Genomic DNA, 13,041 nt, shown 5'->3' with positions numbered 1-13,041 from the left:
ATTGAAACTTAGCAGCACATAAATTTTCCATTTAATATCTAATCATTAACATTTATTTTGTGTTTTAAGGTTTCTAAAACACTTTACATATACATATTAAATCCTCACAACGTTTCTCTATTGAGGTAAGTGCTATCATTATCCTCATATTGGCAGCTAGGTTTCACAGTGGATAGAACACTATTCCTTGAGTCAAGAAGATGAGTATAAATGTGGTCTCAGACACTTATTAACTCTGTGACCCTGGGCATATCACTTAACCCCTGTTTGCTTCCATTCCCTTATGTTAGAATAGAGGTACTAATTGCACATACTTCCCAGGATGGCTCTGAGGAGTTAAATAAGACAGTAATTGTAAAGCACTTAGCATTGTACTTTGTACAAAATAACTGCTATGTAAATGTTACATATTATTACTGTTACCATTTACAGATGAGTAAATTAAGACTAAAAATTTAGGCCACTCACTATCAGAGATATTTGAAAAAAAGGATTTGGATTTAGGTCTTTGTGACTCCAAGAATAGCATTCTATCTTAGCTGCCTATTTACTACTTATCATTTTAAAGAGATCAAATGTTTTTACCCATACCCTCTTTTATAATTTATAATTTAAAAATTTTCATTCTTTATATTTTATCAATCTATTCAATGACCTCTGTTTATTTAAAGAACATGCAATTTGTATTTACTTATTAGGTGTGGTGTTTATAGGACTAAGTCCTATTATCAACAGCAGATTTCATCATTACTTAAGGCTTACTTAAATCTTAATTTTTCTGACCCCCTAGGTTTGATGTTGTGGGGTATGGCTGTATGACCTGCATTGGTAACAGTGGGCCCTTACCTGACTCAGTGGTGGAAGCAATTACAAAGGTAATTACAGAGAAGCTCAATTCAATATACTTAAGTCATACCTCAGAGGCCATTTAGTCTAACCATCTCACAGATAGCACTGTTTGCGTTATATGAGATATGCTTTACATATGCATGTATGTCTTGGGAAAAAGGCTAGACAGTAGATTTACTATTTAAAAGGAAATTGCCACTTAGAAACAGGAATTAAAGGAATAAGTACAGGAAAGGAGTCCTTAGACGTCTAAATAGTAAAAATATTTTCCCTTCTGTTCTTTTACACACAAAACAAGACTGATTCCAAAGGTCTAGTTCAATCTAACAAACTCTTCTCCCTGACTGAGTCTGCCTTTCCTCTGAAAAAATTAATTGGTAAGTGATTCTCTGCCACTATTAAGCACTTGGTTCTAAACATAAAGCCTTATTTTGCTTCTTTGCCAAAAGAACAATCCTAATTTATTCATTCAGCCAGTCTTTTTTTTTTTTTTTTTAGGTCCCTTCTAACTTTATTTATTGATTGAATTTTCAATAGCATTTTCTTTTTCCAAGTACATGTAAAGATAATTTTCAATATTCTGTTTTTGTAAGACTTTGTATTCCAAATTTTTTTTCCTCCTTCCTTTACCTCCCCGCTTCCCAAGGCAACAAGCAATCTGATAAAGAATAAACTTGTGCAATTCTTTTAAGTATATTTTCATATTTGTTATATTGTACAAAAAAAAAAATCAGACCAAAAAGGAAAAAAACACAAGGGGTGTGAGGGGGAGGAGAGATAAAAATGCTATGCTTCAATCCACATTTAATCTCCATAGTTTTCTCTCTGAATGAGGATGGCATTTTCCATCCCACATCTATTGGAATTACCTTGAGTCACTGCATTATTGAGAAGAGCCAAGTCTATCACAGTTGATTATCATATATTACTATGTACAATGTTCTCTTAGTTCTGCTCACTTCACTGGGCATCAGTTTGTGTAAATTTTTTCAGGATTTTCTGAAGTCAACCTGCTCATTATTTCTTATAGAACAATAACATTACATTTATATAGCATAACTTATTCAATCTTTCCCCAACTGATGAATGTCCACTTAGTTTCCAGTTCCTTGCCACCATAAAAAGGTCAGCCAAAGTCTTGAATGAATTCTTCACCCCCATTCAGCAAATACCATCTTGTTTGGGTTGCCTTAGGCAGCCCTGGATCTTATTTACTTTCTTACATCTGGATCATTTGGGGTTTCACAGACCCAGTTTTCACTATTTAATTCTGAATTTATTGACTGAACAGTACTATCCATGATATTATGGAGCAAAGAAGAAGAATTGTAAAGGTATCCTTCCTTCTAAAAGCTTACTACCTAAGGAACACCATGGTCACCAGAAAGTGCACTTGAGAAGAATTCTAGAGCTTGGGTTATTGACTTTGGGCCAAGTTATTTAACTTGATGATGAACTAGATGTTTTTATGACATTTTTATACTAATTCACAAAGTTTATTTCAAGACCAAAATTGATTTCTTTGCCATTCTTGAAACAAAATTCTTACTAGTTGGATGTGGATCTCCTCACCAACTAATTTATGGCTGAATTTAGAGGAAAAATGCCTACCTACCTAATCATGAAATGGACAATCATGATGGGTTATAGGGCTTATTCAGGGAAGTTGGGTATTAAATTTACAATTTGGTCACTAGTGAAAAATGAGCTCAGTAGTCTTATGAAAATGAAGTTACATCAAATATGGGCTTGTTTCAGGTGCAATTGTGATTTCCAGTTTGGAGAAATAATTGTATTTCCCTATGTTGAACTATAAAATACTAATCATGAACCATTTCTCTATAGAATAGCTGACATAGCATGTCAAATTTTACAAATTCCTTTGTTATCATTATTTCATTTGAGCCTCACAGTATTTCTGGGAGGTACTATAATAGTTGTCAGTAAAAAAAAAAAACAAAACTTGAAGATTAAAGAAGAAACTTAGTTTAGGTAAGTTACCCATAGTCACACAGATAGTACTGCCAAGTCATATTTGAACTCAGACCTTCCTGATTCCAATTCCAGCATAATGTTATGAAAACATTGCCTCTCAGGAGTACGAACTTCAGTTGTTTTGAACCGATTCAAACTTCAACTCAATTCTCATTTATATATTCTTATAGGTTTGGAAATAGTTGGCCAAGAAATTACTTCTGACAACCCACCAATTTGGCCACAATTTTTTCATAACTTGTAAACACTTAAGAGTCAGGATAGTTTTGTTGCTTGAAGGTCAAAAAATATATGCTAAAGGTTGCATGGTGATGGAACATAGCTTATATAAGGTGAGCTATTGAAAGGGAATAAATGGGCTAAAAGGGGAAAAAAAATCCTGATTTTACTGACTCCAGAAAATTTTTCAATGTTTGTTCTATGGCTTTATTAGAGATAAAAAAACAGGAGTGAAACAATTATGTCCTTGAGGTTCTTGCATTCTTCCAGGGGTAGAGAGATGTATACTTTTCAAGATAAAAGCAAAATAAATACTAGGTAAGGTTTTTTGGAGGGATGAGGGAAGGTAACTGCACTCACTTCTGAGATCAAAAAAGGCTTCCTACAGAAGGCAGCTCTTTTTTCAGGGTTTATAACTTTGTGCTATGTGGTTCAGTAGAGTGTCATCATCAGACGAACTTGAGACCATTATTCAAGAAGTCATTCTGTACTCAAGAAAGCTTTTAGAAGAGATTTCCTTTCCTTTTTCTTCAAATGATTTTTCTTCCTTTCCTTATTCTTATACAGGGAGATCTTGTTGCAGTGGGTGTACTCTCTGGGAACAGGAATTTTGAGGGTCGTGTCCATCCCAACACTCGTGCAAATTATCTAGCCTCTCCTCCATTAGTAATAGCATATGCAATTGCTGGGACCATTAGGATTGACTTTGAGAAAGATCCATTGGGTAAGAAGCTCAAGCTATAGTGTTTGTTGTCATAACTTGTATTTGCAACCTAATGAAAAATTTTTCTCCTCACTTTCCCAATGATAACTTTTCATACCAATCCCATTTTGCAATTGTCCATCCTCTTTCTGGATTGATATATATTGCAGAGTGATTTTTGTGTTTGATTTCTTATTACTTTATAATATCCTATAGTTGTGTAACTTATGTAAAACTAGGAGATGTTTCTAAAAGGACAAAAAAGAAATACCACTTTTTTGCATCTTCCCCTATTTCAAGGCAGTATGTGGCATCCAGTGCACATATGCATATTCTGAATGTGTATTTCATTGACTGTCTCAGCATTGCTAACCTTTTTAATAAATAGGAAAATATCTTGAAAGGAAAAGCAAATTATTTCTGGCTATTTGTGGCTTGTAAGTGGGTGTAATATTGAAAGGTTAAAGTAGTGGCAGGATGAATCAGAGTGTTTAGTTTCTTAATGATACACCTATGAACTCATTCATTTAAACAAGCATGTTAAAGCCTTGAAGCATTCCATTTTCTTAAGTCAATGAAAAGAGGACAGTTCCCCTTTTGATAACAAGAGGAAAGCAACTGTTTTCCTCATAGAATTCAGAATATCATGGTAGCTGCTTTGAATTATGATTTCCAAGTACACTAGTCGTGATAAAGTTCCTTTAAATATTTTAAGCTTTTTTTTTTTTCTTTCAGGAATAAATGCAAAGGGACAAAAGATTTTTTTGAAGGATATATGGCCAACTAGAGAGGAGATTCAGCTTGTGGAACGTCAGTATGTTATCCCTGGGATGTTTAAGGAGGTCTACAAGAAAATAGAGGTACAATCTTCAAAGTTGTCCCAAGCAACTGACCTTTCATTATTTTCTACAAATGCTGGGGTTGACATTTGCTAATAGGAAGAAATACTTCCCCCTCCTCCACCCCCCCCCTGCCAATTTGGCTAGATTAACATTTCAAAAAGGCTTACTTAAACTGAAATGGAGAAAATTAAAAATATTGAAATAGACCTTTTAAAAGTAAGCAGATTGGCAAACAAATATCAAGCTGAGGGTTGGAGGGAAGGTTATAAGGGGAATGTTAAGAAGTTACCTCTTTGTAATAAATGCTTTTCTGCACGTTTTAATATTATGATGATATATGTCTTAAATTATTCCATATACATTTCCCTACCCAATTCCTCAGTGGTGCACTAAAGTATGTGCCTCCCAAGTAATTGGCACTCTAAAATTTTAGATGGGAGTATTCTAATGATTCTGGCTTTTCCAATAATCTGGGAATTAGCATGGCTTGTATAGAAAATTCAGCTTGTCTTTAACTAACTTTTGGTTTTAGTATAGTGGAGTTATTGTTAGAAAAATGTCCCTAGGTTATCTGAAAGGCCATATGGTAAAGTTTTTGAAAGTATTAGAATTTCCCACCGTTCACTGAAAGTAAGTGGTTTATACATTGGGAGAATCTAGATCATATATACATATGCATGTATATATAATTAGAGAAGCAAAGTAGTCAAGTGGACAGAGAGATGGCCTTGAATCCAGGAAAACTGCCTAAGTTCTGGTCTCTGTCACATAGTGACATTTTACCTCCCAGTATCTTAGGCTGGAGAAAGACTGCAAAGAAAGTGCTGATAGGCATTTGTAAAATGAGTCTCCTTCTCTGAGAGCTCCCAAAACCCATGAAATCACATGCCCTGTTCCAATATAACTTAGAAGATGCAATATCATGATATTGTGTTTAAAAATCAGTGGTTTTTTATTTTTTTAATATAGGAAAAAGGTTGAACATTTATTCCTTGGAATAAATATTCCCTTGATTAATAGTGATTTTGCTGATTTTCACAGGTTTGATTTGAGATCCTATTCCTAAGTGTAACTATACTTAAATGGGATATATGTGGGTCAGGGTGACAAGTTAGTTAGTGATGTCAAGATTTTAGAAGGCACCCTGTTTTACAGAGTTAAGGCCCAACAAGTAAACTGTGTCTTGAGCTTTGCTCTTGCCCTCTGTGTGATCTTATCCTCTGGTAAAATCACATATATCATATTTTTTGGCCAGCACCATATATTCTCCAAGCTCAGACAAATATTGGACAAGTACCCATATTCTAATCATAAAGTCCTGCTATGCATCAAACCTGTCTCATCAAACTCCCCTCATCATTAGGGTTACAGATCACTGGATAGTGATTGGAATAAGTAAAATCAATTATTTCAATGTAAATAGAATTTGTTTTTGCTTTCTTCTTTGAACAACTATACCAGCAAACTTTCTTCAAATCTAGTTTTATCTGATTAAAATGTTTAATATTTAAATACATTATTTAACTTTGTTCTGAGGATCTTAACACTAAAACAATAGAATGTTGTTATATCTATTTTATTTCTTTATTTAGACAGTGAATGAAAGCTGGAATGCCTTATGTGCTCCATCGGACAAACTATATTCCTGGAACCCTAAGTCTACATACATTAAATCTCCTCCCTTCTTTGAAAACCTCGTATGTATTTTTTTTAATGCTTCCAGAAGTTTCTTCCAGTATCTCCTATTCTTAAGTTCTAATATATATCTGCATATGATGTTAACATTTGTGCCTGCTTACAAGTATCTAGAACTAACTGAGTAAAATACAGTTTAGATATAAACAGGAAAAAAGGAATCCTTGAGACTTCGACTTGATCTGTTTGTTTTGTAATAGAGAATTGGTTGTTTATTCCATTGGAATGTAAACTTCTTGAGGCCAGGCAATATTTTTGCCTTTATTTTTATTTATCCCAAGCAAAATGCTGGCTTACATAATAAATGTTATTGGCTGAAGGGTTAATATTTTAGCATGTGATGTTATCCAGCAAAAGGCATAGGAAAAATACAGGGGCATATCTCAAGGATAATATTAAATTCCTTCATATTTAAATCCATGAGGAAAGGAAAATCTTTCTGTAGCTAATGAGCAAATTCAGTGAGAATCACTCTATGAAGCACCATGTGCAGAGCACTTCCTAGGCACTGGAATAAAAGATTCAATTCAGACGCAGATTCTGTTTTTAAGGAATTTATGCACGTGGTTCATTTCTCCCTCATCCCTTGGTAAATCAGAAATGGATTGCCATATCCAATTATCTGCTAAATCCATTGATTCAATCTTCAAAATATCTGTTCTCTTCCCTCTAGTCACGGGCCATCACCCTCATTAAGGCTCTCATCTGAACAATTGCCACGGCTCCTTCCTAACTGGACTTCTGAATTCCATTCTTTCCTACCTCTGATCCATATTACACATAACTGCCAAAATAGTCTTCTTAAAGCAGTAATCATATCGTTCCTTCTTAAGAATCTTCAATTGTTCCTGTTGCCTCTAAAATGAAATGCAAATTCATATCTTCAGCATGATATTTAAAACTCTTCATAATCTATCATATCTTTCCAGGCTTATTCAATGAGTATATACCAAGGACTGTGCTAGATATTAAAGATGCAATAATAGAGACTCTAATCCAGTCAAACTTGAACTTCTTCCTCAACTCTACCTTTCAGAACCCCTAATTTCCTTCAAAGCTCAACTCAAATGCTACCTTCTACCTGAGGCTTTTCCTCTTCCCCTAGTCCTGCCTCCCCCCAAGCCAGTGCTCACTCTCTCTCTTTCAAGTATTTAGGTAACTTTTTAGTATATATTCTAATAAGAATCTTTGGAGGGAGACAGGGAAGAACAGCAGAACATGGCACTTGTCACACTGATGCAACAGTAGAACTTGTTGCTGTAACATTTATTATTGGTGACTGATGATGACTTGTTCAAAAAAGCTTTATCACAAATGTTGGGTGATTTTTTTTTTCCCCTAGACATTGCATCCTCCACCTTTTAAATCCATAGTAGATGCCCATGTCCTATTAAACTTGGGAGATTCGGTAACAACTGACCATATTTCTCCAGCTGGAAATATTGCAAGAAATAGTCCTGCTGCTCGATACTTAACCAACAGAGGGTAAGTATGTTTAAATTAAGGAGGGAATGGAATATGAGTAGAAAAAATATGAAAGTAAGGATGAAATTTCCATTATTAATACCATGTAACTGGCTTGAACAATGCACTGATAATCCCATATTTGTTGGTTTATAGAACTTTGTGCTTTGGAAATCAACTCTTTTTCTTTGACCACTTGTTCTCTTTTAATTCTCCAATCTAATGATTCAAATGATCCTGTCAATTAAAGGATAGCTATAATGCTGAAACTTCTCAGCAAATGAAGCAACTTGTTTACTTTATTCTACTGCTATTCCTGATTTCTCCCAAACCAGTTTATGTTATCTAGAAATTAGACAAGGAAAGACTGCTTAGAAGGACCATCCATCAGAAACTTACTTTCTTTTTACCTTATGTATCTAGCATCTGAAACCTGACTTAGGATTCTATTATTTCACCGCTGCCAAGTACATCCCCTTTCCTGCCTTTCCCCCTCCTTCCCTTCCTTAAAAATATATACTGCCTTTATTTGTTGGAGCAAATGATTGAAGTAGCCTTTGTAAATTATATTATTAGTATTTTTATTATTCAGAACATATTTACTCATTCAGTTTTCCACATAAATCAGGTCTCTTGTTCGTTTTTAAACCCATCTTTTGGGTATTTTTTGAGTTGGTTTGTATGCCACAGAAATGACCAAAGGAAAGAAGGTAAATATGTAACTGTCAGGTTGTTTTGACCAACCCTAGTTAAAAGTTTGTAAAGCAGGGAAAGTAATAATTCTTGACTAAAATTAAGTATAAGAAGAATCATGAGATTTTTTTTTTCAATCCTTATTCTACGTGTTAATTTCATACCAGTGGGTGTAACATCATAGGAAAATATTGAGACTGGATATTATTTTTTTCTTTTGGAAATTTTTCAAGATTTTGATGGTTAGAAATTAGAAAAATGATATCAAATTAGATTAAACATTTAAAGCATACAATCCACTTTATTGATAATAGCACCAAGACCTTGTTTAATATGTAGAAAATATTTGGATTTTATATTCATCATGGAAACTGCCTGTTCTCTGATCATTTGTTTTTAGTCACAAGGTCAAATAGAAGTCTAAATGGGCTGTTTCTCCTTATTAAAGGTCTAGAAATCTGGATCAGTTTGAGGAGTATTGATTTTGAATTAAAAATAAGCCAATTTTTAATCTAGGATCACCAGCCATTCCAAAGTTATCTTGGTGCATTCAAGGATTGCCTGCTAAAAGTCTGTTTAAGGTATAAATATATAGAAGAGTAAAAATTGGTTATTGAGAACCACAATTTATTACTCTTAACAGTAGTTTCATTGCAGCAGTTCCGTTTCATGAAATATCTAACAGTACTACACATTCTTATTTTCTACTGTAAATGTTAGATACATAAGTATCATAAAACTCCATTTATCTAATTGCAATACACCATATTTGTGGGGAAAATTAGGAATACATCAAATGACTCTTATCTAGAGATATAGGGGATATCTATCTTTGAAAATTTTAAAAACAGCTTGAACAATTTCTTCCATCACTCATATCAACTCAGAAGTTTTTCAAATCTCCAAATAGATTAATGAAATGTTGGGTGCCCTATTTACAAAAATCAATCATTTAAGTATTTAGTGAACACTACCATGTGCTTATTATTCAAGTATGATTTCAATGCATAATATACTGGATTTGTAATCAAGAAGATTTAAATTTGTTTCCCATCTTACATTCTTACTAGCTGAACAAGTCATTTGCCTCCTTTCATTTTCCTGAATCATAAAATAGAAATAATAATGCCTATAGAACTTGATTTTAGTTGGTTATTGTAAAAATCAAATAATACGTTTAAATCTAGAAGGGACCTTGGAGAGCATCTAGTAAAACTCACTCATTTTGCAATGAGGAAACTGAGGCAGAGGGTATATATGTTAGCTATTATTGTTGTTTAAAGAAAATTTTAAAATGAATGATAAATAGATTTTTTCCTTTTGCTGGAGAAATGACATTATTTCATGTGCTTAAATACTGTACATATATAAAAGGTGATGATGAAATAGGTGCTTAGTTCAATTAAGAAAGGAGCTTTCGTCTTAGCAAATAATTCCTTATTTTATATAATCAGATAGTATGCCCTAGTATAGAAATATTCTTCAAGACAATACATGATTAAGTGCTAAATGATAAAACATGCTATGAATTCAGAATAGGAAGAAAGAATCATAGCCTAATAAATTTAAGAATCTTCAGGTGGAAAGTAGCACTTGAACTAAGCCTTCAAGAATGGATAGGGGCAGCTAGTAGCACAGTGGATAGAGCACCAGCCCTAAAGTCAGGAGAATCTGAGTTCAAATCTGGTCCCAGACACTTAACACGTCCTAGCTGTGTGACCCTGGGCAAGTCTACATCTGCTAATATGACATATCCTTCCCAGTATCTTCAGAAATAGTTATTTGGGTCCACAGGATGCTTGATTTATAATGCCATGCTCTCTGGTATTTTTGTTTGTTTGTTTTGTTTTTGCCTGATTGCAAAACCTAGGAGGACTGAGTGGGGAAGGAAGAGAGTAAATTTTATAATAAAGAAAAGTTGTCATTGTAGATCCAATTTTAAATCTTTTTGAGCTTAATGTCAAAAATTCCAGAAACTAATGTCGTTTTGATGAATCATACCTTGGATATGATCATAACCTTTAATATGAACGTCCTTGGGTTTGTGGACTTTAAGCTAGTCTGTCTTTCCCTTCTTTATGGTATAAATTCTCATTACAATTAAATACCTCAGTCAGTGCAGAGTTGAGATTGTTCACACAAGAGCACTGTCTTCCTTAAAACAATTCTCTTCAGAGCTCTACCAGTAGAAGTATTTAGGATCAACCTATAGCCTTATATTCTGGTTTTGTCGTGCTTTCATTCTCTTGAGTTTTATCACATCTCTGTCTGCAAAGTAACTTAACAATTGAAATTCCCTTCCCTAGTCTGATGAACCAAATAGATTTATTTGTTTTTCTCAATTTACTAAATCAAACTTTTGCTCACTTTCAGTAAAAAAAGCTCCCTCCATTTTGGGGGGATTTTGTTTGTTTTAATATTAGTTTGACTCCCAGAGAGTTCAACTCCTATGGTTCCCGAAGAGGCAATGATGCTGTCATGGCTCGAGGAACATTTGCCAACATCCGCTTACTAAACAAATTTTTAAATAAACAAGCTCCACAGACCATACATTTGCCTTCTGGTGAAACGGTAAGTATATTCTTCCCTCCTGCCTTGAAATAAGGATTTCAGATTATACTCAGTAGAGTTAGCGTAGGATAGAGAGAAGAGCACTGGCTGGACAATCAGTGAACCTGCCTTCAAAAGCCTACCGCTAATGATTATTTGAACAAGATATTTAACCTGAGAGTTGAACTAGACCAAAAGTTTTTTTTTTTTAATAGAATTTTATTTTTCCAAATTCATGTAAAGAGTTTCAACATTCATTTTTGCAAAACTTTGTGTTCTAATTTTTTTCTCCTTCCCTCCATTACTTCCCTTTCCCTAAGATAGCAAGCAATCTGATGTACATTAAATATGTTCAAGAAAAATCTGATCAAAAGGGCAAAAAAAACAAAAAAGGAAAAAAAAAAACAAGCAGACAACAACAAAAAATGAAAATGCTATGCTTTGATCCACAGTCTCTGTAGTTCTCTTTTTGGATCTGAATGTTTTCCATCCCAAGGCTATTGGAATTGACTTGAATCATTGCATTGTTGAAAAAAACCAAAGTCCATCACAGTTGATCATCACATAATCTTGTTCTTATATGTACAATAAGTCTCTCGGCTTTTCTGAAAGCACCCTGCTCACCATTTCTTATAGAACAAATATTCCATTACATTCATATATCATAACTTATTCAGCCATTCCCCAACTGATGAGCATCTACTTAATTTCTGGTTCCTTGAGAATACAAAAAAGACTGCTACAAATATATTTTTCATGTGGGTTCTTTTTCCTCCTTTATGATTTCTTTGAGATTCAGACTTAATAGTTTTGCTGGATCAAAGGGTATACACAGTTTTATAGTCCTTTGGGCATAGTTACAAATTCCTCTCCTGACTGGTGATCAACTCATTTCACAACTCCACCAACAAATACATTAATTAGTTAGACCAGAGATTCTTAATCTGGAGTCCCTGCATTTGGTTATTTTCCCCCTTTTATTTTTTTTGTTATATTAATACATACTTATGGAATAAAACATTTCCATAACAAAGTACAATAAAAAAGATGATTCTACATAAAACTGCAAATCTAGTAAGCACAAGTTATTACTTTCAAATATATGAGAAAATTATCTTGTAAATTTATTTTTCATTTGTTTTTTAAAATATTTTGTTAGCTTCATTGCAATATGATTTGCTTTCTTTTCTAATGCTGTCTATCTTATTTTATATGTCTAAAATCATTATTCTGAGAATAGCTTAATGGATTTCACCAGACTGCTGTGAAGTCTGTGACTCAGAAATGGTTGAGAATACCTAGACCTAGATGTCCTATAAAGTCCCCTTCACTTCTATATCTATAATACTATGATACTTAGTGTCTTGTGGAGAATTTCTTTTTAGTTTAATCTTGATGAATGATGAATGGATAAACTAAGTAATAGAGTACATAGAGTTCTACACTTGGAGTCCAGGTGACCCATGTTCACAGCCTGTTTCCTCATCTCTAAAGTGGAGATAATAATAGCACGCTACTTCACAGGATTTTTGTTAGGATCAAATGAGATACTATGTGCAATTGTGAAATATAAAGTACTATATAAATGGTAGCTATCATAGTTTCCTTGCCAAGGAGCTTTCAATACAGGTGTCCCCACTATATGACATGAGTAAAATATTTACAAATCTCCTATATGTATAGCATTTGACTTTGTAGAATCTTGTCCAGTTCTCTATAAAATGTTTCTGCTTCATTTTTTCTGCAACAGATTTTAGCACTTAAACTACTTATCTCATCTGTTTGCTTTTCCTTGTTGTGAACACTTCAAAGCAAGATGTCCAGTTGCCACCATGAAATGGCTTTTCTGATTGTCTTTTAGTTCCTAATAAAACTAACAGTAGTACATCATGAGCTCATAGATGTAGAGCTGCTAAGGAGGGACCTTTAAAGGAGCTTATTGATATTTTACAAATTGACTTAGGAGACAAAGAATATAGAAGATGAATGAATGGGAAAGTTTTTATTAAGTGTAAACTGTCTGCCAGGTGC

General features: G+C 33.7%; 1 protein-coding gene across 3 annotated transcripts in view; it reads left to right on the top strand.

Annotated features, from left to right (window-relative positions):
- The window catches only part of ACO1 (aconitase 1), a 108,543-nt gene that overhangs the window by 72,221 nt on the left and 23,281 nt on the right, over positions 1-13,041 (top strand). For all 3 annotated transcript variants that reach the window (XM_051973455.1, XM_051973454.1, XM_051973453.1), the window contains 6 exons: positions 791-875; positions 3,631-3,787; positions 4,502-4,626; positions 6,201-6,305; positions 7,646-7,788; positions 10,884-11,031. In XM_051973455.1, coding sequence (XP_051829415.1) covers positions 791-875; positions 3,631-3,787; positions 4,502-4,626; positions 6,201-6,305; positions 7,646-7,788; positions 10,884-11,031 — 763 coding nt within the window. The remainder of the gene's footprint in view (positions 1-790; positions 876-3,630; positions 3,788-4,501; positions 4,627-6,200; positions 6,306-7,645; positions 7,789-10,883; positions 11,032-13,041) is intronic.

The sequence above is a fragment of the Antechinus flavipes genome, chromosome 1 (genome assembly GCF_016432865.1).
Source record: "Antechinus flavipes isolate AdamAnt ecotype Samford, QLD, Australia chromosome 1, AdamAnt_v2, whole genome shotgun sequence".
Classification (NCBI taxonomy): domain Eukaryota; kingdom Metazoa; phylum Chordata; class Mammalia; order Dasyuromorphia; family Dasyuridae; genus Antechinus; species Antechinus flavipes.
The sequence above is the reverse complement of the archived record's forward strand: the minus strand, read 5'-3'. Positions and strand labels throughout refer to the sequence as shown.